This window comes from Nycticebus coucang, chromosome 20 (assembly GCF_027406575.1).
Source record: "Nycticebus coucang isolate mNycCou1 chromosome 20, mNycCou1.pri, whole genome shotgun sequence".
NCBI lineage: Eukaryota > Metazoa > Chordata > Mammalia > Primates > Lorisidae > Nycticebus > Nycticebus coucang.
Genome location: NC_069799.1, coordinates 32949586 through 32977310, shown reverse-complemented (window position 1 = coordinate 32977310; position 27725 = coordinate 32949586). Strand labels below are relative to the sequence as shown.

The 27725-nt window shown below is 42.7% G+C and overlaps 1 protein-coding gene and 1 pseudogene across 2 annotated transcripts in view; one reads left to right on the top strand and one right to left on the bottom strand.

Annotated features, from left to right (window-relative positions):
* LOC128572659 (zinc finger protein 729-like) overlaps positions 1–1477 on the bottom strand; it is a 45717-nt gene extending 44240 nt beyond the window's left edge. For both annotated transcript variants that reach the window (XM_053572682.1, XM_053572683.1), the window contains exon 1: positions 1300–1477. Coding sequence is in view for 1 of the 2 variants with exons in the window: in XM_053572683.1 (XP_053428658.1) it covers positions 1300–1302 (3 nt within the window). In the remaining variant the exon portion in view is untranslated. The remainder of the gene's footprint in view (positions 1–1299) is intronic.
* LOC128572577 (tropomyosin alpha-3 chain-like) lies at positions 1318–26986 on the top strand (annotated as a pseudogene).
* The last annotated feature ends 739 nt before the right edge of the window (positions 26987–27725 follow it).

Below are 27725 nucleotides of genomic sequence, written 5' to 3'. Positions count from 1 at the left end.
ATTGAATTAAAACAAGCTTGAGGAGCTGTACTTAAAAAAAAAAAAAAAAATCAAGCAGCCATTATTATTAAAACACAATCGAGGATGTAAAAACATTAAAAATATATACTGGTTCAATTCATCTGTTTCCAACTCATAAAAAAAAGTTAAAATGTATAAAAGACATAGTCCAAATAATACAACGAACAAGATTTTTCAGAATATACAACATTTCCTTTTAAAGTGTTGTCATAATTACCCAACATTACCTAGTCTTAATATATTACAAAATACAATGTATACCATTCGTACCTACCCACTGTTTCACAAATTTCTTATTCTTTTTCTTTTCTTTTTTTTTTTTTTGAGACAGAGCATCACTTTATTGTCCTTGGTAGAGTGCCGCATAGACACAGCTCACAGCAACCTCCAACTCCTGGGCTTAAGCGATTCTCTTGCCTCCGCCTCCCGAGTAGCTGGGACTACAGGCACCTGCCACAACACTTGCTGCAGTTGTTGTTTAGCAGGCCAGGGCCGGGCTCGAACTGCCAGCTTCGGCGTATGTGGCCGGCGCCCTACTCAGTGAGCTATGGTTTTTTTGGGTTTTTTTTGATGGCCATTTTCTTTGATTAGTTTTCTAAGTGTTATATGTATTTAACTTGTCTACGTGTTGTTAATCACAGAAGTATAAGAACTTTTTTAGTATAATTTTTAAATTATCCACTATATAAATTATTAAAATTTGTTACATAGACAAAACAACATTTAAAAAATTACTCTCGCTGTTCTCCGGAATTACTAGCCTTGCCAATAAAGACTTCTCACTAATCCAACTCTCTGTCTCTGGGATTAACTACAATAACAAGCAGCCGAGCCACTTTAGGTTCGCAACAGCTTTAGCCACAGCGAACGGTGCTAAATTTATTTTTAACAGGAGAATGGAGGTACGAGTAGCCCCAGGGACTACAGCCCCTCCCAGGCACAAACCCACACACCCAGCTGGGATTCTTCCCGGAGGATCCTTCCTTTGTCACCACGTGGGAGAGACGCCCGGCGCTGCAGCCACACAGCTGCTCAAAGAAAGCTCTGGGCCTTGGTCCAAGTAACCGCTCCAGGAAAGGGCCCCAGAGTCCCAAAGTCCCAGATATCTGCCCTTTTTCACCTTTCGCTCACAGGGGTCTGAGGGCCAAGGGGTCCCAGTGGCAAAGTTCGGACTGAAGACTCTAAAAACTGAAGTGAAATTGCCTGGTCCGGCTGCAGCCACTTCTGACTCCAACCACGCCCCTCCCCCTCTCAGGACACCCAGTCTCCTAGACTCACCATTTCCCAGCTACCGGGATGTCCCGGCGTCCTCCCTACAAATCTCCCGGGACCTGCAGGTCACAGGGTGACAGAAGCTGCTGCAGAGACACCTGGATTCTCCGGGAGATGCAACAGTTGAAGAGGAGAACCCAGCTCAGAGCTCAGCAAGAGGCCAGCTCCGCTCCGAATTTCTGGAGCCGCCTCCTTCTTTCTTTCTGCGCATCTGATTGGGCAGTTCATATTACAGCATCCTTGATTGATAGGCTCTCAGGCCCCACCTCTGTGACCTTGAGTGACAGGCATGCCATCCACAAGAGGCTGAAAGAGACCAGAATGCTAACGGTTTCTTGACTGCAGCACTATTTTATTCTTTTTCTCTCGTTTTAAATTAAGGGCAGGGACCATGACTTTATTCATCTGGATATTCCAGGGCCATCACGCTTGCCATGCAGTGACTGTTTAACAAATTTCGATTAAACTCTATTTAATGAGTGTTTAGTCTATGCTAGGCTTGGACAATTGTTATTTAAATAGAAGTTAGATACCCGGGCGTTATGGCGGGCGCCTGCAGTCCCAGCTACTCCGGAAGCTGAGGCAAGAGAATCGCCTAAGCCCAACAGCTGGAGGTTGCTGTGAGCTGTGATGCCCCTGAACTCTACCCAGGGCGAAAAAGTGAGACTGTGTCTCTAAAATAAATAAATAAATAAATAAATATGAGTTAGACTCTGTTTTGAAGGAGTTTTCAATATACATCACGGTGTCTAGGTAAAAACATGCACAGATTCTGGACGCCTGAAGCTCAAGCAGCCAAGGCACCAGCCACATACACCTGAGCTGGCAGGTTGGAATCCAGCCCGGGCCGCCAAACAACAGTGACGGCTGCAACCAAAAAAACAGCCGGGCGTTGTGGTAGGCGCCTGTAATCCCAGCTACTTGGGAGGCGGAGGCAGGAGAATCGCTTGAGCCCAGGAGTTGGAGGTTGCTGTGTGTGAGCTGTGATGCCACAGCACTCTACCCAGGGTGACAGCTTCAGGCTCTGTTTCCAAAAAAAAAAGGAAAAAAATGCACAGAAATAACTTAGTAACCTGACAGATGAAAGACATTGGGAGTTGCAAGGAAAGGCTATGGCAGTTCAGAGAGGGTGAAATTACTCTGATTCTTCAGGGAGGGGGTTCTTCAGGAAGCTTCATGCAGGAGGTGGTATTTAAGCTCCCAGCTAACAAGCACAAGGTAGGGGTGTATGGTGCACCTCCTGGGTGAAGGGTTGAGGTAATACGTGAACTTTACCTAACCTACCCTGTAGGTATTTTTTATACATGGCTTTGTGCCTTCTCTGGGACGCAGCTCTGTCTGAGGGATATTTGTTTTTAACCCTAAAATAAATTATATTCATTTATTAATTTTAAGTATATGTAAATATATATGTGTTTATACGTACACACACAGTAAATACGTATTTTCCATTCATGGAAACAAAATATTAACAATTATACATATATTTTTTACAATGAGAAGTTATATATACAGGGTGGTTTGTGTGCAATTTAAAATACTTTAATAATTAAACTTAAAACTTTACTATTTAAACTTAAATTTAAAGTAGTTTACTATTTAAATTGCACACGAACTTTGTGTCCATTCTGTATTTAGAACTAAACAGCTGGACTTGGTTTAGATAATCCCAAATTTATGGGCAACATCCAAAGTTTCATAATCAGGAGCCGGTGGAACATACACCTTCTTCTCTCCATCAGGCCTGTTCAGGGTGTTGACCTTGGCCACATCAATGTTCTTCACAGCCTTTTTGACCTGGTGCTTGCTGGCTTTGACATCCACAATCAACATGAGTGAGTTGTTTTCTTCTCTCTTCTTTATAGAGGACTCAGTGGTCAGGGAGAACATGATTATGGCACAGAGGTCAAGCTTGTTTCTCATGGGGGAGGTCTTCCTGGGATATTGGGCTGTATCTGGAGGAGCTACAGTGTCTTAGGCCGCCAAAATGTGAGTGACATACAAATACTCTTTTTTTTGTATGGCTGTGGTTGCCTTTGAGCACAGCCTTCTTGGCCTTCAATGCCTTTGCTTTGGCTTTGGCTTTGGTTTTGGCTTTGGGAGGGGGAAGAGCTTCCTTTGGGTGCCATCTTGTGAAAAGCCACAGTTCTTTTAAAGTTTGAGATTTCGTTTAATTTTTCTGAAGTGTGATCTTTTGAGGAAGCAGCCTGAACTTTTGAAAGGGAAGAGAGTCCTCTAATCCACCCTGTCCAATAGAAATAAAATGAGAGCCACATGTGTCATTTCAAATTTTTTAGTAGGCACATCAAAGAAAAGATAAAGAAATAGGTTAAATTGGCTCGGCACCCACAGCACTGTGGTTACGATGCCAGAAACATACACCGGGTCTGGTGGGTTCGAACCCAGCCCAGGCCTGCTAATCAACAATGACAAATGCAACAAAAAATAGCTGGGCATTGTGGTAGGTGCTTGTAGACCCAGCTCCTTGGAAAGCTGAGGCAAAAGAATCACTTAAGCCCAAGAGTTTGAGGTTGCTGTAAGCTGTGACACTACAGCACTCTACCAAAAGCAACAGAGTGACACTCTGTCTCAAAAGAAAGAAAGAGAGAAAGAGGTGAAAGAAAGACAGAAAGAAAGAAAGAAAGAAAGAGTTTAAATTGATAGTTATTTTTTATTTAATCTAATATATCCAAAGATATTATTGTTGTCATAATTGAACAATAAAAAGATTTTAATGAATTACTTTGGTCATGTTTCTTTAAAATTCGTTCTGTATGGCGGCGCCTGTGGCTCAGTGAGTAGGGCGCCGGCCCCATATGCCGAGGGTGGCGGGTTCAAACCCAGCCCCGGCCAAACTGCAACAAAAAAATAGCCAGGCGTTGTGGCGGGCGCCTTTAGTCCCACCTACTCCGGAGGCTGAGGCAAGAGAATCGCGTAAGCCCAAGAGTCGGAGGTGGCTGTGAGCCGTGTGACGCCACGGCACTCTACCGAGGGCGGTGCAGTGAGACTCTGTCTCTACAAAAAAAAAAAAAAAAAAATTCGTTCTGTATTAAGTGTATAGCACATCTCTGTTCAGAAGAGCATGTGGCCATTTTCAGCCACATTGAAATATAGCTCTGACCCTTCTAACCTCAGAGACATGACTTGCAGAAGCAATACTTTTTTGTTCTTAGAATAAGGGAACAATCTACTACCTATCATTATTTCTCTTCAGATCCAAGGGTAGGACAAACAGAGCCCCAATTGGGAGCAGAGGACTGTGTGCAAGAAATGTCTACTGATGGACACGCATTTCATGCATTGCTTTGTGGATGCCTATCTACGTTTCTAGTAGCATACAGTGAGCAAAAATTAGTGGGGTTCCAAGAAGAAACCTCAATATTTCGGTTACGTAACTCTTCACAACACTACAAAGCATGGGACATAAACATAAGACGTGTGATCACTGTGACTGCACAGGGCAGGTTGGGTGTGAAATCTAGGTTTCTGAAGGTAGCTGAAGTCTGATAAGTACATTCGTAACCTTAGGGGAATAGTTACCCCCACTAATTAATCCAACCTTCCAGGCTTGGAGTTTCCAAACTGAATCCTGGTGAGCACAACACCAGCTTCTCCTCCCCCTCTGGCCTGCACCAAGGAGAAGAGACCTTAGGGCTGAGCTGGGTATCCAGGAATGTAGACAAAGGAGAAGTGGCAGGTAAAGGCTGTTCTGGCCCTACTCCCAGGCAGGACTCAGCAACTGGGTGTGGGCCCGGCACATCACAGGGTTCCTTCTTCTTTAACTTCTAGAAGACACACTAGGGCCGCACCTATGGCTCAATGGAGTAGGGCGCTGGCCCCATATGCTGGAGGTGGCAGGTTCAAACCCAGCCCCAGCCAAAAACTGCAAAAAAAAGAAAAAAAAATAGAAGACACACTGCTCTAACTCATAGACTGTTAGGAAAATATAATGGTGTCATCAATAAGACTGACATACAGCCAGGGAATGGCAGCTTATGCCTGTAATCCTAACCGTCTCAGAGACTGAAATGGGTAGATTCTTGAGCTCACGAGTTCGAGACCAGCCTGAGCAAGAGCGAGACCTCATCTCTAAAAAAAAAAAAAAAAAAAAAAAAAAATAGTCGGGCATTGTGTCAAACACCTGTAGTTCCCACATACTTGGGACACTGAGGTAAGAGGATCTCTTGAGTCCAAGAGTTTGAGGTTGCAGTACATATGACATCACGGTACTCTACCAAGGGCAACAAAGTGAGACTGTCTTAAAAAAAAGAAAAAAGGTACCACCCACATAGACAATCTTGCACAAATATTTTGGGCAGCTTTACTATCCATACTTGGAGGGACATTTAGGGAATTCTCTTCCCAATTCTAACGCAAAACTGTCTAGTGACAAACCTCAACATTTACTATTATAATGTACAGGATAAAATTTTTTATTGCAAAGGGATGAGTAGTATGTTATACATTTTTATTAAAATACTTTTTTCTTTATTTAAGCATTATGATAGACATGCCCACTTTCACATAAGTGGAAACATTTATATACTAAAACCCATCACAAGTACTACCAATCAAGATGCTTCCAAAATGTTTATCATCTTGCCTTTACTTGTAAAAACCAACATCAGCCATCCTAGTCATATTTTAAAGTAAACATAACAGATAGCATGATTTAGTTTGTAGTATTTCACTAACTATATCTAATAATTTCAATTTTTTTTTAATTTTTGAGACAGAGTCTCACTTTGTCACCCTTGGTAGAGGCATGGCATCATGGCTCATAGGAACCTCAAACTCTTGGGCTGAAGCAATTCTGTTGCCTCAGCCTCCAAAGTTGCTGGGGCTACAGGCGCCCACCACAACACCTGGCTATTTATTTTTTTCCAATGGTAAGATAGGACTTTTATTAGAAGTTAGAATGGAATACAGAATCAGTAAAAAGCACCAGGGTTTCTGGAAGGGGGAAAGAACTGAAGAACTCCCTAGGAGTCTCCACATGGGCTCTCTAGGGGTCTTAAGTCTAGAGGATTACATAATTTTTTTTTTTTTCTTTTTGAGACAGAGCCTCAGGCTGTTGCCCTGGGTGGATAGCTGTGGCATCACAGTTCACAGAAACCTCCAACTCCTGGGCTCAAGCGATTCTCCTGCCTCCTACTCCCAAGTAGCTGGGACTACAGGCATGGGCCACAATGCCTGGCTATTTTTTGGTTACAGCCATCATTGTTGTTTGGTAGGCCCGGTTGGATTCGAACCCGCCAGCTCAGGTGTATATGGCTGGCGCCTTAGCTGCTTGAACCACAGGCGCCGAGCCCACTATATATATATATATATTTTTAAAGATAGAGTTTTTCACTTGCTCAGGCAGATCTCAACTCCTGATCTCAAGCAATCCGCCAGCCTTGGCCTCCCAGAGTGCTGGGATTACAGGTGTGAGCCACTGCTCTTGGCCAATTTCAAAAATTCTTATGGAAAACACTGTTTTCATACCTAACAAAAACAAATAATTCCATTTTTTTCTTGTTGAGAGTTACTCTGTTCATGCTTGTTAGAGCACTGTGGTGTCAAAGCTCACAGCAACCTCAAACTCTTGACCTCAAACTATCCTATCTCAGCCTAATAGCTGTGACTATAGGTGTGCACCACTAGTCCAGGTGAGTTTTTTTTTTTTTTTGTAGAGACACAGTTTCACTTTACTGCCCTCAGTAGAGTGCCATGGCATCACACAGCTCACAGCAACCTTGAACTCCTGGGGTTAAGCGATTCTCTTGCCTCAGCCTCCCGAGTAGCTGGGACTACAGGCGCCCGCCACAACACCCGGCTATTTTTTGTTTGCAGTTCGGCCGGGACCAGGTTTGAACCCGCCACCCTCGGTATATGGGGTCGGCGCCTTACGGACTGAGCCACAGGTGCCGCCCCGGGTGAGTTTTCTTTAATTTTTGTTGGAGACAGGGTCTCACTCTTGCTTTGCTGGACTTCTAAGCTCAGGCAATCCACCAGCCTTAGCCTCCCACAGTGCTAGGATTACAGGTATGAGCCACTGTGCCCAACTTAAGTAATTCCTTTACTTAAAATTAAGACATATGGGGGTGGTGCCTGTGGCTCAAAGGAGTAGGGCGCCAGCCCCACATGCTGGAAGTGGTGGGTTCAAACATAGCCCCGGCCAAAAACTGAAAAAAAAAAAAATTAAGATATGTGACTGAAATTTTTTTTTTTTTTTTTGAGACACAGTCTCAAGCTTTCGCCCTGGGTAGAGTGCTGTGGCATCACATCTCACAGCAACCTCAAACTCTTGGGCTTAAGCTATTCTCTTGCCTCAGCCTTCCAAGTAGCTGAGACTACAGGTGCCCACCACAAGGCCCAGCTATTTTGTTGTCGTTGTTGCAGTTGTTGTTTAGCTGTCCCGGGCTGGGTTTGAACCGTCCAGCCTCAGTGTATGTGGCTGATGCCCTACCTGCCCTACCTACAGGTGCGACATTTGACTGAAATTCTACACTTCTACAACCATAGAAGTTGCATGATCCACTTAATGCATTACATTAAAAAAAATTAGCCTAGGGCGGCGCCTGTGGCTCAGTGAGTAGGGCGCCGGCCCCATATGCCCAGGGTGGCGGGTTCAAACCCAGCCCCGGCCAAACTGCAACAAAAAAATAGCCAGGCGTTGTGGCAGCGCCTGTAGTCCCAGCTGCTCTGGAGGCTGAGGCAAGAGAATCGCGTAAGCCCAAGAGTTAGAGGTTGCTGTGAGCCGTATGACACCACGGCACTCTACCCGAGGGCGGTACAGTGAGACTCTGTCTCAACAACAACAAAAAAAAATTAGCCTAGAAATTTAAATTTAAATTTAATCGTTTTGACAATCCTCATTGTTTCAGTAATTTGCCATTTGTGGGGTGAACAACATGGAACCCCCCCTTCTTGGTTTGTCAACATTAGTTTGGTTGTACAATTCAAATGAAGATAATAGTTCACAATTAATCAAGTCATTTGTTATTGTGCTAGTAAATGTGAACTTGTTGGTCTAGGCAAGATAAACATTAAGCCATGACTAATATTAAAAAGGTTTGATTGTCAGATTGTATTTAGTATAAGAAAATATAAATGAGCTGGAAGCTGCAATATTTAGAAGACATAATTAAAGTTAAATGGGGTCATGATAATGAAACTCTAATCCAATAGGACCAGTTGTTTTAGGAAGGGGAAGTTACATAGAGATCTGTGTGTGCAGTGAAGTTCATGGAAAAATGGCTGGGCCTGGTGGGTCATGCCTGTAATTATAGTACTCTGAGAGGCTATGGTAAGAGAATTACAGGAGCTCTTCAGTTCAAGACAAAAGCTTGAGTGGTAGTAAAACCTAATCTGTACTAAGATAAAAAAAAATTACCTCTGGGACGTGGTTCACACCTCTAGTTTCACATATTTTGGGGGTTGAGGCCAGAGGATTGTTTGAGCCCAGAAGTCTGAGGTTTCTGGGAGCTAGTCTGATGCCATGGCACTCTAGTATAGGTGAGAATGAGGCTCTGTTTCAAAAAAAAAAAAAAAGGAAAAGAAAAGAAAACTTTTTTGACAGGTGATGAATTGTGGATTGTGGAGATGTTCTTTTCCCAGGGGTCTCTATATCAAATCATTTCTAACTTGCAAGGATATACACTTTGGGTTCTTTTTTTTAAAGTCAGAGTCTCACTCTATTGCCCTGGGTAGAGTGCCATGACATCACAGCTAACAGAAACCTCAACCTTTTGTGCTTAATCCATCTTCTTGCTTCAGCCTCCTAAGTAGTTGAGACTACAGGTGCCCATCACAATGCCCAGATAATTTTTCTATTATTTTATTTTATTGAGACAGGGTCTCACTATGTTGCCTTTGGTAGAGTGTCGTGGCTTCACAGCTCACATCAACCTCCAACTCTTGGGCTTAAGCGATTCTCTTGCCTCAGCCTCCCAACTAGGTGGGACTACACGCACCTAACACAATCTCAAAATCTTTCTTTGTTGCATTTGTCATTGTTATTTAGTAGGCCCAGGCTTAGTTCCAACCCGCCAGCCTGGGTGTATATGGCCAGTGCAATACCTACTCAGCTATGGGTGCCGCCCTCTATTTTGTTTTTTTTTTAATAGAGACTGGGCCTGAATAAAAACAAAGAAGAGAGAAAGAGAAGAACCACATTCATAGGCAAGGTAAGGGATTGGACTCTTCATACTGTGTCTGGAAGGATGGTGGAAGTCAGGAATAGTGAGTGTGTGTCTTTGGAAGTGTTTCATTCTGAGATTGGAAATGGAAAATGGCTAATAGCCATCAGGGGGCTTTAAGGAATGTAGCAGTGATCCCCTGGATGAGTATTCTTCCTCTTTACTTTGATACATCTGAACAGTTTCAGCTAACAGAATAACTCACAAATATGCCCCCAGGGTAGACTATGGGCTCTGGGCTTCATGACAAGGCAGTCTTCTATCTTGCTTTTGCACCAGGATCAGACCCCAGTGCATATGAAAAAGAGAATTAAAAAGAAAAATAATGGCCCGGTGCCTATAGCTCAATGGTTAGGGTGCCAGCCACATATACCAGGGATAGTGGGATCTAAACTGGCCAGGTCCTGCTACACAACAATGACAATTGCAACAATAACAACAAAATAGCCAGGCACTGTGGCGGGCACCTGTAGTCCCAGCTGCTTGGGAGGCTGAGGCAAGAGAATCACTTAAGCCCAATGGTTTGAGGTTGTTGTGAACTGTGACGCCACAGCACTCTACCAAGGGTGATAAACCGAGTCTCTGTCTCAAAATAATAAAAAAATAAAATAAAAATAAGGTCAAAGCCAGAAACAGCACTGTTAGACCAGATAAGATTTGATTTTTCCAGGTGACAGGGTAGGGATTAACACAGTATTCCCTGGCAAGGGAACTGGGAGCTCTTTGACACTGGGAGCACTCAGACTCTGGACTCTGGGAAAAGGAGAATTAACATTTGTTGACAACTGCTGCTCCTAATTATCCAGGATAGACGAGGGCTTCTGAGGTGTTCACATAGAGGCACTCAGTCAAACACTCATTTTATCCTCAAAATACAATTTCAGCTCAGATGGGGGAATTCCAGAAAAAAGAAAATCATTTCCATGGTCAATTCCAAGATAAAGCAGCAGGTAGAATTTTGCTTCTTTGTACCCAAAGTAGACAAAGACAAACACATAACTTTTAAAGAGGTTTGGGAGAAAGTGGGTTTCTCCATGGTGAGAGGATTTTAGCATCCTGCACTCAGCGTGGTGGGGGAGGATCAGCCTTCTGGAGAATGACAGGCTCAGGGAGTAAAAGAGATAAATGAGATTCACCTGACGGTGCCTGAGAACATTCCAGACTGAGCAACTGAGCAACCCCGGAAACAGTTCTGGTGAGTCTCTCACTCACGTGATTCCTGCACAGAGAACTGTCTACAAGATGAGCACAGATTGATTTTGGAAAAGAAACTAAAGGTCTCTGATATTATACACAGAGGTGACACAGAGAGGATCTGTGATGCCTATGGTACGCGTCCCTTAAGGGCCACTACTGGGCACAAAAATTCTAGATTGCAGTTCCGAGTGGCCCAGATTTCAGGATCAAATGGCCCAGTTTGCAGTTCCCCAAAGATCACCTGTTGTGCTGTCATGAAAGAATGGTGACCTCCCTCAATGCTATGTCTGAGACCATTTATCAAGTCATAGCCTGATTGTGGTCACAACAGATACGTTTTCTCCTAATCTGGGAGCAGCTCTCTGAGCTCAGCTGGCTACAGGAGCCTGTGAACACAGCAGTGCAGACCTATGCCATGGCCACCCAAGTGGCCTTTGTCTTCTTTGCTGAGGGCTGTTCCTCTACATTGCCTGATCCTAGAGATCTGAAACATACAGCTCCTCCCAGGAAAAACCTGGGCATATCCTATCCCTGGAGAGGAGGTCACAGCCTGTCAGTGGAGAAGATGAGACTTGAGCTGGGGGATCCCTGACCCTATTCAGCAGAGGATGCAGCTCTGGGTGCAAGGTCAAAGACCTGATACTTCTCACATTTTTCCAGATGACCAGCTTCACAATTGTGGACACACACTTAAAAAATGACAGGAGTAGTGTAAGTCTTAGTAAAAGAATTTGAACAAAATAATCAGAAAGTTGAACTCCGTCTTTCCTTGAGGATTAGGATGACTGACAAATTTTATATTAATGTAACATAATTGATGTCCCCTGGTTGTTTTATGAGAGTCATGACATTCTTTTTAATTAAAAGCATATGAGGGGGGCAGAGCATGATGGCAGACAGGACAGAAGTGTAGCCCACCTCTCCCAAGCCACCAGGTGAGAGGAAAGGCAGTCTGGACCTTCCCTGTATGTGAATTATTGGAGTGCACAGACAGCTGGAGATGCCCAGCGAACTGGCGGTTTGCTATATATGAGGGGTAATTTAAAAATCACAGACTCTGTTGTAGAGATTCATCCCTGCTGGGCCGTGCTGGCCAGCAGGCCCCTCCCCCACGGAAGTCAGCAGCTTGTAAATGTTGACAAAATCCAATTGACAAGTAATTAATCCTGAACTGAGGGAGGCATCCAAAAGGAGAGCCACTCAAAACCACAGGGAACTGGGCAAACTGTTGGACAATTGAAGGGAAGGGATCCTGCCCGGGAAACAGACATTTTGAACTACCCAAAAGGGCGGGCACCTTTCCCCCAGGTGTTGGAGGGGGCTGGCGGTTCAGGCTGCCCAGCGAACTGGCGGACGCCCATCCAAAACTCTGAACCATAAAACTCAGAATAAATCCCCCAAGCGCTCCAACCACGGGAACGGCTTGAAGGCTAGGACCCGGCTCGGCTTTGGCTTCTGGAGCCGCGGAGCTAATGAAGCCGTGGACGGGCTTTGGCTGCTGAAGCCCCGGGAACCAGCTACAGGAGATACCGCGCGAACTCAGCACCACTCCCCTTATGGCCGATTGCAGTCGCCAGCTTGCGGGGGATCTTGGGAGCAGAGTGGAGGGACTTAGGAAGCGTGGACACCTGCACTGAGTGGGAGGGTCAATCGCAAGTGTGCCAAGGTTGCACAATTCTTAGGCGACAAACTTTTACAGAAACTCCAAAATGGCGATCGGCCCTGGAAGGTGGTTACCATGGTAACGGTATAAACTGTGAACCAGGTGTAAGTCTCGAAACCACTCACAGCGCCGCCTGATGTCCAGAAAGTATATTGCAGTTGAATATATTCCTACGAAAGTTGATCCCTACAGCAGACATATAGACATTTATAGATATATTTCGACCACAAGAATATTTTAGCAGTTGGTGCCTTTTTTTTGTTTTGTTTTGTTTTGTTTTTTTGGTTTTCGTGGGGGTTTTTTTGCTGTTGTTTTCTTTTTGTCTGATATTTCCTCACCATTTTCTTAGAGGAGATTTCGATAATTTTTTATTATTACATTTTATATAGATATATTTTTTATTTCTATGTCTTCTAATTTTAATTTCTTCTTTCTTCTCACTTAACATTCCTTCTAACACCACTTTTTTCTCTTTTTTTCCTTTCTTTCAATTATTTTACGATTATCACTATTTTTATTGCAGTTGTTCTTATATTGCTGTTGTCGTGGTTATTGCTTGTATGTTCATGTCTTTCCATCTGTCTCTGTATGTATGGGCCCATGTGCCTGGTAAACTTTGTATCTGTTTATTTGTTCATTTGGTCTCAATGAGCTTGGTGTTACGACCTGTAACCCTGAGCTCCTAACACCCCCCTCCACTCTCACTCCCTGATCTGGAGACGTGCCCCCTCAGGAGTCCAGATTCTTGGCTGAACTCTCAAGAGGTGTAGACAGGACCTGGACAGCAGCTGGCCAGTGCTGACTCTGTAGCAAAGGAGCAAGAAGACAATGGTCGGCTGAGAGGGAATTACACTGGAGCGGTGGTGCCCCGAGGTGCAGAGCAACAGCCGTCTTCAGCAATAACAAGGCCCACCCCCAGATATCCCATAGCCTCTCCTCCTGTCTTCCTGTGCAACCAAATGAGGCCGAGCATCTTCTCAGATGGCAACCACCATGGAACAGTCCTGGGACTGAAACACAGGCCCCGTGAGTAAAGGGTTTTCCTGAGATGGTACCGACCTGGGTGGAACATGGGGACTAGAAAACACACCCGCAGAGCCGGGAAACTCCTAGGGTGGGGCTGATCCAGAGAACAGCTCTACTGAGCCTAAGATGCACCTGGCCCTTAGGGGATAACCAGCCTATAGACAAAGGAGGCCAAGGGGCTACAGCCAACAACTGATTGTGCTGCGAATACACACCTGCAGATCTAAAGACAGGGCCTGAGACACAGGTTCTGGGAACTCAGATCAGCCTGTCCTCTGCAGAGGAATCTGGTAAGGTCAGAAACAAACTCCCACAGGGTTGTACCCTTCACCCAGTAACATAAACTAAGGGTGGGGCTGGAACTGAGTGAACACCTCCAGCCTCCATCAAGTGCCCGAGGTTGACAGGCCACACCACTCCCTACTGGATAAAGACAGAGAATAGTGGTCTAGTCAAGCAGACACTGACTACTCTGTGACTTAGGCAGGTGAAAACCCCTGGAGTATCTGCTTACTGCAGACAACTGACTGGGTCACAGCCCTGTGGGGCTAGCAGAGACTGGGTGTGACAGAGCTGCAAGGTGGGGAAGGAGGCATCAATCTTCCCAGACTGATCTATTTACTGGTGGCTCTTCCTGACTCCATGCAACACTGGAGCAAGCCATTTTAGAGCAGTCACCAGACCCTTGTGACCCAGTTCCCAGGGACCTCTTGAACTCTCCCACCCGAGGAAGCTGCTGACTGAGACATTTGACTTGGACCTTTTGAACTGAGTCACTCACCTGGGGACTATCCAGGTGGTGCCCTGGGTGTGTGGTTATAGGAAGGTTTGATTTTCCTTTTCCATTTGTTGCCTGTGGTGGGTGGGGTGACTTAATTGCTGGTTTTTCTCCACAGCTGAGACTTCAACCCAGAGTAACTATTTCACTAGGGTCACATAGAAACCAGCTGAAAACAAGTCAGAACCACTTAGCCCCTCTACACCAAACAGGGCCCCAGTTTCTCAGGCCACAGCACTGAACGGGTCCTCAACAAAACACCAGAGGAAAATCAAAGGGAGTAAAACAATCATGGGGTGGAATCAGCGGAAAAACTCTGGTAACATGAATAAACAGAATAGAACAACCCCCCCAAGGAAAGATACGGCAGATGTAATTGAAGATCCCATTCACAAACAACTGGTTGAGATGTCGGAAATCGAATTCAGAATTTGGATGGCAAACAAGATTAACAAAATGGAATTAGGAATTCGTGGAGAAATTCCAAAAGCTGTCTCCAGAATTTAATGAATTTAAGGACAAAGCCACGAGAGACTTAGACACACTGAAACAAGAATTTGCAGCCTCAAAGATATGAAAAAAACAGTGGAATCCCTTAGCAACAGAATGGACCAAGCAGAAGAAAGGATCTCCGACATCGAAGATTAAGCCTTTGAACGCTCCCAAACTCTCAAAGAGGAAGAGAAATGGAGAGCAAAAATGGATCACTCACTCAGAGAGCTCTGGGATAACTCGAAGAAGACACATATCCGTCTCATAGGAATTCCTGAAAAAGATGAAGTGGCCGCACTGGGCGCAGAGGCCTTTCTGCATGAAATTATGAAAGAGAATTTTCCAGACATGCCTAGAGAACCTGAAATTCAGATAGCAGATAGCTTCAGAACCCCAGCACGACTCAACCCCAATAAGACATCCCCCAGGCATATCATAATTAACTTCACTAAAGTTAATATGAAGGAGAAAATTCTCAAAGCTGCCAGGAGAAAGAAATCTATTACCTTCAAAGGGAAGAACATTAGAATGACTGCAGATCTCTCTGCTGAAACTTTTCAAGCCAGAAGAGGATGGTCATCAACGTTTAATCTCCTCAAGCAAAATAACTTTCCACCCCGGATCTTGTACCCAGCTAAACTGAGTTTCGTTTACGATGGAGAAATTAAATACTTTAATGACATACATATGCTAAAGAAATTTGCCATAACTGAACCAGCTCTTCAGGATATTGTCAGACCTATCCTCCATAATAACCAACCAAATCCTCTACTACAAAAGTAAACTCACTCGGAAACTTCTGATCAAACTCTAACTTCCACAATGGCAAAAGGATTAAAAATGCCCACTGGACTTTCAAAAACTCAATACCCCAAATTTCACCAAACTTATTAATGCTCTCCATTAATGTGAAAGGCTTAAACTGCCCTCTAAAGAGACATAGGTTAGCTGAATGGATACAAAAACTCAGGCCAGACATTTGTTGCATACAAGAGCCACATCTTAACTTGAAAGACAAATACAGACTCAGGGTGAAAGGATGGTCATCCGTATTTCAGGCAAATGGTAACCAGAAAAAAGCAGGAGTTGCAATTTTATTTGCAGACACAATAGGCTTTAAACCAACAAAAGTAAGGAAGGACAAAAATGGTCACTTCATATTTGTTAAGGGTAAGACTCAATATGATGAGATTTCAATTATTAATATCTATGCAGCCAACCAGAATGCACCTCAATTTATAAGAGAAACTCTAACAGACATGAGCAACTTGATTTCCTCCAACTCTATAATAGTCGGAGATTTTAACACTCTTTGGCAGTGCTGGATCGATCCTCCAACAAAAAGCTGAGTAAAGAAATTCTAGATTTAAATCTAACCATCCAGCATTTAGATTTAGCTGACATCTACAGAACATTTCATCCCAATAAACTGAATACACATACTTCTTATCAGCCCACGGAACTTACTCCAGAATCGATCACATCTTAGGTCACAAGTCTAATCTCAGCAAATTTAAAGGAATAGAAATTATTCCATGCATCTTCTCGGACCATCATGGATTAAAACTTGAGATGAGGGTGGCGCCTGTGGCTCAGTCGGTGGGGCGCCAGCCCCATGTACCGAGGGTGGCGGGTTCAGACCAGGCCCCGGCCAAACTGTAACCAAGGGATGGCCGGGCGTTGTGGCAGGCGCCTGTAGTCCCAGCTACTCGGGAGGCTGAGGCGCGAGAATCGCTTGAGCCCAGGAGTTGGAGGTTGCTGTGAGCTGTGTGATGCCATGGCACTCTACCGAGTGCCATAAGGTGAGACTCTGTCTCTACAAAAAAAAACAACTTGAGATGAGTAACAACAGGAATCTTCATACACATACAGAAACATGGAAGTTAAATAACCTTATGCTGAATGATAGCTGGGTCAGAGATGAGATCAAGAAGGAAATTGCCAAATTTCTGGAACAAAACGACAATGAAGACACGAACTATCAGAACCTCTGGGACACAGCAAAGGCAGTTCTAAGAAGGAAATTTATAGCACTGCAAGCCTTCCTCAGGAGAACGGAAAAAGAGGAAGTAAGCAACTTAATGGGACATCTCAAGAGACTGGAAATGGAAGAACAATTCAACCCCAAATCCAGTAAAAGAAAAGAAATAACCAAAATCAGAGCAGAACTAAATGAAACTGAAAATAAAAGAATAATACAACAGATCCATAAATCAAAAAGCTGGTTTTTTGAAAAGGTCAACAAAATAGATAAACCTTTGGCCAACCGAATCAGGAAAAAAAGAGTAAAATCTCTAATCTCATCAATCAGAGATAACAAAGACGAAATAACAACAGACTCCTCAGAAATACAAAAAATCCTTAATGAATATTACAAGAAACTTTACTCTCAGAAATACGAAAATCTGAAGGAAATCGACCGTTACTTACAAACACATCACCTTCCAAGACTTAATCAAAAACAAGTGGAAATGTTGAACAGGCCCATATCAAGTTCAGAAATATCATCAACCATACAAAATCTCCCCAAAAAGAAAAGCCCGGGACCAGATGGTTTCACATCAGAATTCTACCAAACCTTTAAAGAGGAATTAGTACCTATACTACTCAACCTGTTCCAAAAGGTAGAAAAAGAAGGAAGACTACCCAACACATTCTATGAAGCAAACATCACCCTGATCCCCAAACCAGGAAAAGATCCAACAAGAAAAGAAAATTATAGACCAATATCACTAATGAATATAGATGCAAAAATATTCAACAAGATTCTAACAAACAGAATCCAGCAACATATCAAACAAAACATAAATCATGACCAAGTCGGTATTATCCCAGGGTCTGAAGGCTGGTTCAGTATAGGTAAATCTATAAATGTAATCCAGCACATAAACAAATTAAAAAACAAAGACCATATGATTCTCTCAATCGATGCAGAAAAAGCTTTTGATAACATCCAACATCCATTCATGATTAGAACACTTAAGAAAATTGGTATAGAAGGGACATTTCTTAAACCGATAGAGGCCATCTACAGCAAACCCACAGCCAATATCATATTGAATGGAGTTAAATTGGAACCATTTCCACTTAGATCTGGAACCAGACAAGGCTGCCCATTGTCTCCATTGCTCTTTAACATTGTAATGGAAGTTTTAGCCACCACAATTAGGGAAGAAAAGGCGATCAACGGTATCCACATACGGTCAGAAGAGATCAAACTTTCGCTCTAAAGAGATGATATGATTGTATATCTGGAAAATACTAGGGACTCTACTACAAAACTCTTAGAAGTGATTAAGGAATACAGCAGTGTCTCAGGTTACAAAATCAACATTCATAAATCGGTAGCCTTTATATATACCAACAATAGTCAAGTTGAAAAAACAATTAAGGACTCTATCCCATTCACAGTAGTGCCAAAGAAGATGAAATACTTGGGAGTTTATCTAACAAAGGACATGAAAGATCTATATAAAGAGAACTATGAAACTCTAAGAAAAGAGATAGCTGAGAATGTTAACAAGTGGAAAAATATACCATGCTCATGGTTGGGAAGAATCAACATTGTTTAAATGTCCATACTACCCAAAGCAATATATAATTTCAACGCGATCCCCATGAAGGCTCCACTGTCATACTTTAAAGATCTTGAAAAAATAATACTTGGTTTTATATGGAATCAGAAAAAACCTCGAATAGCCAAGACATTACTCAAAAATAAAAACAAAGCAGGAGGAATCACGCTACCAGACCTCAGACTATACTAGAAATCGATAGTGGTCAAAACAGCATGGTACTGGCACAAAAACAGAGAAGTAGATGTCTGGAACAGAATAGAGAACCAAGAGATGAATCCAGCTACTTACCGTTATTTAATCTTTGACAAGCTAATTAAAAACATTCAGTGGGGAAAAGATTCCCTGTTTAACAAATGGTGCTGAGTGAACTGGCTGGCAACCTGTAGAAGACTGAAACTGGACCCACACCTCTCACCATTAACCAAGATAGACTCTCACTGGATTAAAGATTTCAACCTAAGACATGAAACTATAAAAATACTAGAAGAGAGTGTAGGGAAAACCCTTGAAGAAATTGGGTTGGGCGAGTTTTTTATGAGAAGGACCCCCCGGGCAATTGAAGCTGCTTCAAAAATACACTATTGGGACTTGATCAAACTAAAAAGCTTCTGCACAGCCAAGAACACAGTAAGTAAAGAAAGCAAACAGCCCTCAGAATGGGAGAAGATATTTACAGGTTATGTCTCCGACAAAGGTTTAATAACCAGAATCCACAGAGAACTCAAACGCATTAGCAAGAAAAGAACAAGGGATCCCATTGCAGGCTGGGCAAGGGACTTGAAGAGAAACTTCTCTGAAGAAGACAGGCGCATGGCCTTCAAACATATGAAAAAATGCTCATCGTCTTTAATCATCAGAGAAATGCAAATCAAAACTACTTTGAGATATCATCTAACTCCAGTGAGACGAGCCTATGTCACAAAATCCCAAGACCACACATGTTGGCGTGGATGTGGAGAAAAGGGAACACTTTTGCACTGCTGGTGGGAATGCAAATTAATACATTCCTTTTGGAAAGAGATATGGAGAACACTTAGAGATCTAAAAATAGATCTGCCATTCAATCCTGTAATCCCCCTACTGGGCATATACCCAGAAGACCAAAAATCACATCATAACAAAGATATTTGTATCAGAATATTTATTGGAGCCCTATTCATAATTGCTAGGTCATGGAAAAAGCCCAAGTGCCCATCGATCCATGAATGGATCAATAAATTGTGGTATATGTACACCATGGAATATTATGCAGCCTTAAAGCAAGATGGAGACTTTACCTCTTTCATGTTTGCATGGATGGAACTGGAACATATTCTTCTTAGTGAAGTGTCTCAAAAATGGGAGAGAGAGTACCCAATGTACTCACCCTTATTATGAAACTAATGTAGGACCTTCACATGAAAGCTATATCCCAGTGATAACCTAAGAATAGGGAGAAAGGGGAAAGGGAGGGGAGGGAGGTGGGAGGGAGGGGGAAGGAGGGGGATTAATGGGATTATACCTGCGGTGCATCTTACAAGGGTATATGTGAATCCTAGTAAATGAGGAATGTAAAGGTCTTAGCAAAATAACTAAGAAAATGCTACAAAATCTATGTTAACTAATGTGATGAAAATGTGTCAAACGATCTATTAAGCAAGTGTATGGTGCCCCACGATCATACCAATGTACACAGCTATGGTTTAATAAAAATAAATAAAAAAAAATAAAAGCATATGAGGGTTTAATTGTTCATACATTTCTGTATACCATAGGAAGCAGCAAAGTGAATACATGTTGTTATTCTCGTTCCCTAATACAGAAAATGATGGAGATCTTTACTCTTCCACTCTCACTACATGAAGCACTGTTATCCACTAACCTTTGATAGCACATTCTAGGGAGAAATGTTTACATTTTTTCTGTCTTAAGAAACCGTGGTGAAATCATGTTATTGTCATTTACATTTTCTTCTTACAAATTTCTCATAAGGTATATTAAATGCTTATTGATAATATGCATTCCCTCTATAATTTTATTTTTTTATTGTTGTTGTTGAGACAGAGTCCCTGAGCAGAGTGCAATGGCGTCATAGCTCACTGCAACCTCAGACTAGGTGCTGTGGGCATCCTGCTGCCTCAGCTTCCGGAGGCCACTGGGTTTACAGCTGCTCACCTAGGTGCCCAGCTGGATTTTTCATTTTTTTAGGAATCAGGGCCTCACTCTCACTCGGGCAAGTCTTAAACTCCTAAGCTCAAGCAATTCTTCCTCCTCAGCTTCCCACGGTACGACAGGTGTAAGCCCCCTCGACCAACCCCTCTATAATTTTAATATTGGTTACTAACAAAAGAAATTCTCTACCTTGTTAATGATATTTGCCTAGTTTTAAGCTTTTTTATTTATTTTGGTTGATCTTATTTTATTATAGGATATTAAACCTAATTATTTATTGCCATTTGTGTGACATTTATTGTGTATATTTCTTTCAGATAGAGTCTCACTCTGTCACCCTGGCTAGAGTGCCATGGCATCATGATAGCTCACAGCAACCTCAAACAGTTGAGCTAGGGCAATTCTTTTTCCACACCCTCCTGAGTAGCTGAGACTACAGGGGTATGTCACCAGCCTTGGGTAGTTTTTCTATTTTCAGTAGAGACAGGGTTTCCTTCTGCTGGCTAGTCAGAAACCCCTGAGCTCAAGCAATCTCTTGCCTCTGCCTCCCAGAGTGCTAGAATTACAGGTGGGAGCCTCTGTGCCAGGCCACATTTGTTCTATTTTATTTACACATTTTTATAGGCATTTGACACTGGGATTATCCAATATTTATAAGTGTACTAAATTTTGATGTAGGAAAAATAATAGCACATGGCTTTCTTTTGTACTTTGCCAAATAATTTCCAGATTACAGAGCATGAGATAAACATTAATGGTTTTGAGTATTTAAATTTAGGTAATTTTGCATTTTATACAATAACATTTGTTGTAACTGCATGTGTGGGTTACAGGTCTGATGTCTCTTCACTTCTTCATCCTCACTTTGAGTTTACCAAACCCACAGCTCTCCTTGTAGTTGTAAGATAGCATTTTATCATTCCGGTAGATGAGAATAATTTAATGATGATAAACAAGAAGTCAGTTTAAAATCAGAACATTTCTTCAAATACAAGCTACATGTGCAATACAATTTTTAGTTTACATGTTATAGTTGTGTTGGGACATGAAGTTTAACAGTAAGAATTGATGAGCTACTAATAGAGAGCAGGCCTGAGAATTTATGAAATAGGCTTCAGTTCTGATCTCAAACTGCCATAGATATCAATTAACTACATCTTTGAAAATAGTAATTAAAAGAACAATAGAGAATGATATAACCTATTCTTATAAAAATATGTCCATTTATAAATTCATAGGAATTATCCAGAAGAATAAACACTAACTCTTTTTTTTTGTAGAGACTCTGGCCCTGGGTAGAGTGCCATGGCATCACACAGCTCACAGCAACCTCCAACTCCTGGGCTTAAGCGATTCTGTTGCCTCAGCCTCCCAAGTAGCTGGGACTACAGGCACCCGCCACAACGCCCAGCTATTTTTTGGTTGCAGTTCAGCTGGGGCCGTGTTTGAACCCGCCACCCTCGGTATATGGGGTCGGCGCCTTACCAACTGAGCCACAGGCGCCGCCCAACACTAACTCTTAACAGAGTCATCTATGAATAAAGTGACATTGGAGAAAAGGGGAGATTTTCTCCTCATGAAAATCTATGTAATTTGCCTTTTTTATGGTAGACTCTGCTACATACCTCATTCCTAAATATCACTATATTCATATTCAAAGTACTCCCCTTGGGAAGCTATATCCTGATGCCAGTGCCTAATGTACTCTTCCAAGTGATTTTGGAATTCTTTTATTCCTTTGAATTCCATCAAAGCTGTTGTTGTATTACACTTGATATTCTCAATATCACTACTTGTCTATTTTTTCCCAATATTTCCTTTATCTTCAGACAACAAAAATGTCATTGGGGGCCATATCAGGGGAGTAAAGAAGGTTTTCCAATACAGTTACTTTTGTTCACTGGCTAACTACTCCCTCACAGACAATGTCATATAAACTGGTACACTGTCATGATGTTAGACCCAAGAGTTGGTAACCAAGATTTTCAGATAAGATTGTTCTAATTCTTGGCTCGGCACCTATAGCTCAAGCAGCTAAGGTGCCAGCCACATACACCAGAGCTGGCAGGTTCAAATCCAGCCTGGGTCTACCAAAACAACAATAACAACTATAACCAAAAAAATAGCCAGGCGTTGTGGTGGGCACCTGTGGTCTCAGCTACTTGGGAGGCTTAGGCAAGAGAATTGGAGGTTGGAGGTTGTTGTGAGCTGTGACGCCACGGCACTATACCCAGGGTGACAGCTTGAGGCTCTGTCTCAAAAGAAAAAAAAGAAAACCCACAAAACACCATCCAAGAACAAAAATAAACATCACCCAGCAAGACACCAACACATGTGAATGAAAACACAACTGTGAGGCCCTGATACACCAAGATTAGAAAACCTTGCAGAGTTGTTTGAACGCTGCTGCCACTGGAAGTGCACGGTGGCAGATCTCAAATGAATTTCTTTTTTTTTTTTTTTTTTTTGTAGAGACAGAGTCTCACTTTATGGCCCTCGGTAGAGTGCCATGGCATCACACAGCTCACAGCAACCTCCGACTCCTGGGCTTAAGCGATTCTCTTCCCTCAGCCTCCCGAGTAGGTGAGACTAAAGGCGCCGGCCACAACGCCCAGCTATTTTTTGGTTGCAGTTCAGCCGGGGCTGGGTTTGAACCCGCCACCATTAGTATATGGGGCCGGCGCCTTACCAACTGAGCCACAGGTGCCGCCCTCAAATGAATTTCTTTATAATGAGAAAAAGATTAAAAAGTAAGAGTTATTACCATTTGGTATTTGGGTTACAAATTGACTTTCATCTGTATTTGTAGCATTTCTTATTTTCACAGCACAAATTTGTGAAAGCCAAGGAAAAAAATTAAGGCAGAAAAGTCACTGCTGCAAAACATGAGATGATGAGTGGCGCCTGTGGCTCAAAGGAGTAGAGCACTGGTCCCATATACCAGAGGTGGTGTGTTCAAACCCAGCCCCGGCCAAAAACTGCAAAAAATAAATAAATAAATACATAAATAAAAAATAAAAAAAAATGAGATGATTATCTTTATAGGATAAGAAACATTCTTGGTGAAAACTAGTCAGAAACCCACCACTGCTCCAGCTCACTTGATAAACCTAACATCTGCAAAGGGGAATCAGAGGACAGAGAAAGCCAAGGATTACTTCTCTCTTCCACCAAACTCGTATTTGTGCAAGTCTCCTATTATCAAGTACAAAATGGACTGAAAATGGAGCGTGTATCCCTGGGGATACAGGCAGAGAGACACCAAGTAGAACACAAAGTAATTGTATATTAAAGATACAATTTCAAAAGAATAGAAGGGTTAGGTACCATCAGATGAGAATCCAATACTACTTCATTTACTACCCTTAGGTCTTGGACAGTAAGTAGTCATCTGTTCCAGGCTTTTCAATGAAAACTATAGGGGTGTTATATGAAGATTGGTAGGGCCTTATGGGCCCATACCCCATAAAGTTGTCCATCAAAGGGACTATGTCTATTAATGCTTCATGTTTAAAAGGGTATAGGCTTTTTGTGGTGGTTGAGCTTCAGATTGAAAGTAGACCTCAGATGAAGTGGTCCTGGGGACTTTCCTAGGGATACCCTCTTCCCAGACAGAAAAGTTTACCTGGGTGTTGATTTCTTCTGGCCATTTGTCCTTATCCTTCCTGCGCAAGATCAAGGTCCGCAGCAGCAGGCCGATGATGCAGAGGACAGAGCCAAGTGTCTCCAGCGGAAAGTGGAGGGAGAAAGGTGGACCCGGAAGTAGGCCAAGGCTGAGGTGGCCTCCTGGAACCGCAGGATCCAGCTGGTTGAAGAGGAGCTGGATCGTGCCCAAGAGCGCCTAGCCACTGTCCTGCAAAAGTTGGAGGAAGCAGAAAAAGCTGCTGACAAGAGTGAGAGGGGTATGAAGGTTATTGAAAACCGGGCCGTAAAAGATGAAGAGAAGATGGAACTGCAGGGAATCCAGCTCGAAGAAGCGAAACATATTGCAGAAGAGGCAGATAGGAAATATCAAGAGGTGGCCCTTAAGTTGGTCATTATTGAAGGAGACTTAGAACGCACAGAGGAATAAGCCGAGCTGGTGGAGTCCCGGCGCCGAGAGATGGATGAGCAGATCAGACTGATGGACCAGAACCTCAAGTGTCTGAACACTGCTGAAGAAAAGTATTCTCAAGGGCGGCACCTGTGGCTCGGTCAGTAAGGCGCCGGCCCCATATACCGAGGGTGACGGGTTCAAACCCGGCCCCGGCCAAACTGCAACAAAAAATAGCCGGACGTTGTGGTGGGCGCCTGTAGTCCCAGCTGCTCGGGAGACTGAGGCAGGAGAATCGCTTAAGCCCAGGAGATGGAGGTTGCTGTGAGCTGTGTGACACCACGGCACTCTACCGAGGGCCATAAAGTGAGACTCTGTCTCTACAAAAAAAAAAAAAAAAAAGAAAGAAAAGTATTCTCAAAAAGAAGACAAATATGAGGAAGAGATAAAGATTCTTACTAATAAACTCAAGGGGGCAGAGACCCGTGCTGAGTCTGCTGAGAGATCTGTAGCCAAGATGGAAAAGACAATCGATGATTTGGAAGATAAACTGAAATGTACCAAAGAGGAGCATCTCTGTACACAAAGGATGCTGGACCGGACTCTGCTTGACCTGAATGACTAGAACATCCCAGTCCCCCCTGCGCCACTTCTCCCTCTGACCCTGACTCCTCCTGAGGCCAGCCTGCCTGAAGCTGACCTTTAAACTGAGGGCTGATCTTTAACTGGAAGGCTGCTTTCTCCTTTCTCCGCCCCCTCCATCCCCTACCCACCCCACTGCCATGTCTTTTTTGGCAAACTATCTCTGTCTCTTCCTAGAAATTCCAGCTGGGCTAGAGGCTGAGCATCCTCGGGAACAACATTTAAGGGAACGTCAGCACAATGCCAAATGTCTTTAAAAGCATGTTGTGATGTACACATTTTGTAACTACCTTTTTTTGTTGTTCTGGCAACCATTTGTAAAACATTCCAGATACTTCCCCAGCTCTTGAAGCAGCAATCTAATCCCTTTCTCACTTTTGAAAGATGACTTTTCAGTTTAATTCATATTGCCCTCTTCTTAAAAGAGGGGGGGGGGAAGGTATGGGCCTGCCTTACTGAGCACCAGAGCCCAGGGAGAGACTCCTCTATGGACAACCTCACTTCTCAAAGTACCAGCCAAACCAGCAAGATGATCCCAGGAGGAGTTAGCCAAACAACAAAAACATGCTGTGAGGTTTTCAGCTTTAAGATATCTTTGGACAACTTTTATTTTTTTCCTTAGAAGTGACCAAATTAAGATGGTAAGACCTCTGAGACCAGATTTTTATCCTGTCTCTACCCCCTTGCCAAGGACTTAGAGAATGGATCATGTGCTCCTTATGTTGAGTGGACCACATAATTGCTGTCCTGCCTTCTTAAAGAAAATTGTTTTTGCCACTCATTTAGTTATATGAAACTCATCTCATTACCCTTTCTGGGTCTGAAGCTGCTATGTCAAAAAGTGCCATCTCCTTGTACTTTGCAACAGTCTGTGCTGGAGAAATCTTGAATGGCTTATGTACAAGATTCTAAAAATTTTATATTATTTGAAACCTTGCTTCGTTTGGTTTGGGGCACCCTGGCCCCCGCAACTGGCTGTGAGAGCTCTCTACTTTGAGCTGGCAGTGTACTGAAAACCTTTTAAAGTTTCTTTCCCTGCCCAATCCCCGCTTTTTGGTGAGGTTTCTCTGAGGGAGGCCTATTAGGGGTACATTCTGCAGCTTATTGGCTTAAAATGTACTCTCCTTTCGTGTGGTGTCTTTGGGGCCAATGGGGACAAAGAAAAAACCAGTAGTGCAACTGCTTGGATACTGAATATTGATATATGTATTTTTGAAATAAAGAACCAGTCCCCCCAATAAATAAATAAACAAAAGGTCAGTTTATTAAAGGACACTCTAGAGAAGGAAGACACTACATTTTCATGTAGAGAAGACCTTGGGTTTAGTAAGATTTTTCCCCTTTATAGAGATTTTCCAATTCTATGTTAAGTGGTATGGGGGTAAAATATTCATGATTTTTCCTGGAAAGGGAAAAATCTTCCAGAATGGAGAGTCCTCCCATTTCGCTCCCTATAATCCATATCCACATGTTGTCGTTTTATTTGTAAAGTGTGATAGAAGTGGTGTGAATTTTATTATACTATAGAAAATAGGTCACTTGCAGCTGCCATCACCTTAATTGTATACCTGCTTCAAAGATCCCTTTTTCTGGCCTTGGTCATATCTCCACATTGTGGCCTCTCTACCTCTGAGGCCCATTTTTTGTAGGGAAAACATCAGGTTTTGGAAGCTTTCTTCAAATGCCAACGTTTTTTCCATGGAAGGCCCCCCTAGTTAATGTGTTTCTCTTGTTAAGGACAAAAAAATTCCCAGTATCATTTATCATTTCCCCTTGTCTCTCCTTAGACCTATTGAACAGTATAAACAAAATTTTAAGGCCTTGAGACATGATTGAGATTTCTAGAGTATTTCTTCCATATGAATTATGATTAGAAAAGTGTGAGGAATATTTAAAAACATTTTCTCACTCTTCACATATATAGAATTTTGCTAGGAATTCTGTTAGGTACTGAAATGTGTGAGATTATAGGATTTGACACTTCAAATTTGTAGGGATTTTTCTCTGTTATATAAAGTTTTCATATATAGAATGGTTTGAGGACAAGTTAAACACTTGTTAAGTTCTTCACATTTGTACAGTTTTTATTCAATAATTTTTTTGTGGGGTAGTGCTTGTGGCTCAGTGGGTAGGGTGCCAGCCCCATATACTGAAGGTGGCGGGTTTGAACCCGGCCCTGGCCAAACTGCGACAAAAAATAGCCAGGCATTGTGGCCAGTGCCTGTGGTCCCAGCTACTTGGGAAGCTGAGGCAGGAGAGTTGCCTAAGCCCAAGAGCTGGAGGTTGCTGTGAGCTGTGATGTCACAACACTCTACCGACGGTGACATAGTAAGCCACTGTCACAAAAAACAAAAAGAATTCTATTATGTAAAAAAACTGTCACTACTGGCATAACATCTTCATAATGTTACCGTTTTTCTCTGCTATGATTTCTCTTATGTTTTACTAAGGGCTGAAGACCACTGAAAATTTTTGCCACATCATTCGCATTTGTAAAATTTCTTTCCAATCTGAATTTTCTTATGTGTTGTAAGGTTTGAGCTCCAGTAAAAGGCATTACCACACTGTTCACATTTGTAGAATTTCTCTTCATTGTGAATTCTTTTATCCTTAGCAAGCCATGAACACCAGGTAAGGATACTTCCACATTCTTCATATTTGTAGGGTTTCTGTCCTGTATGATTTATTT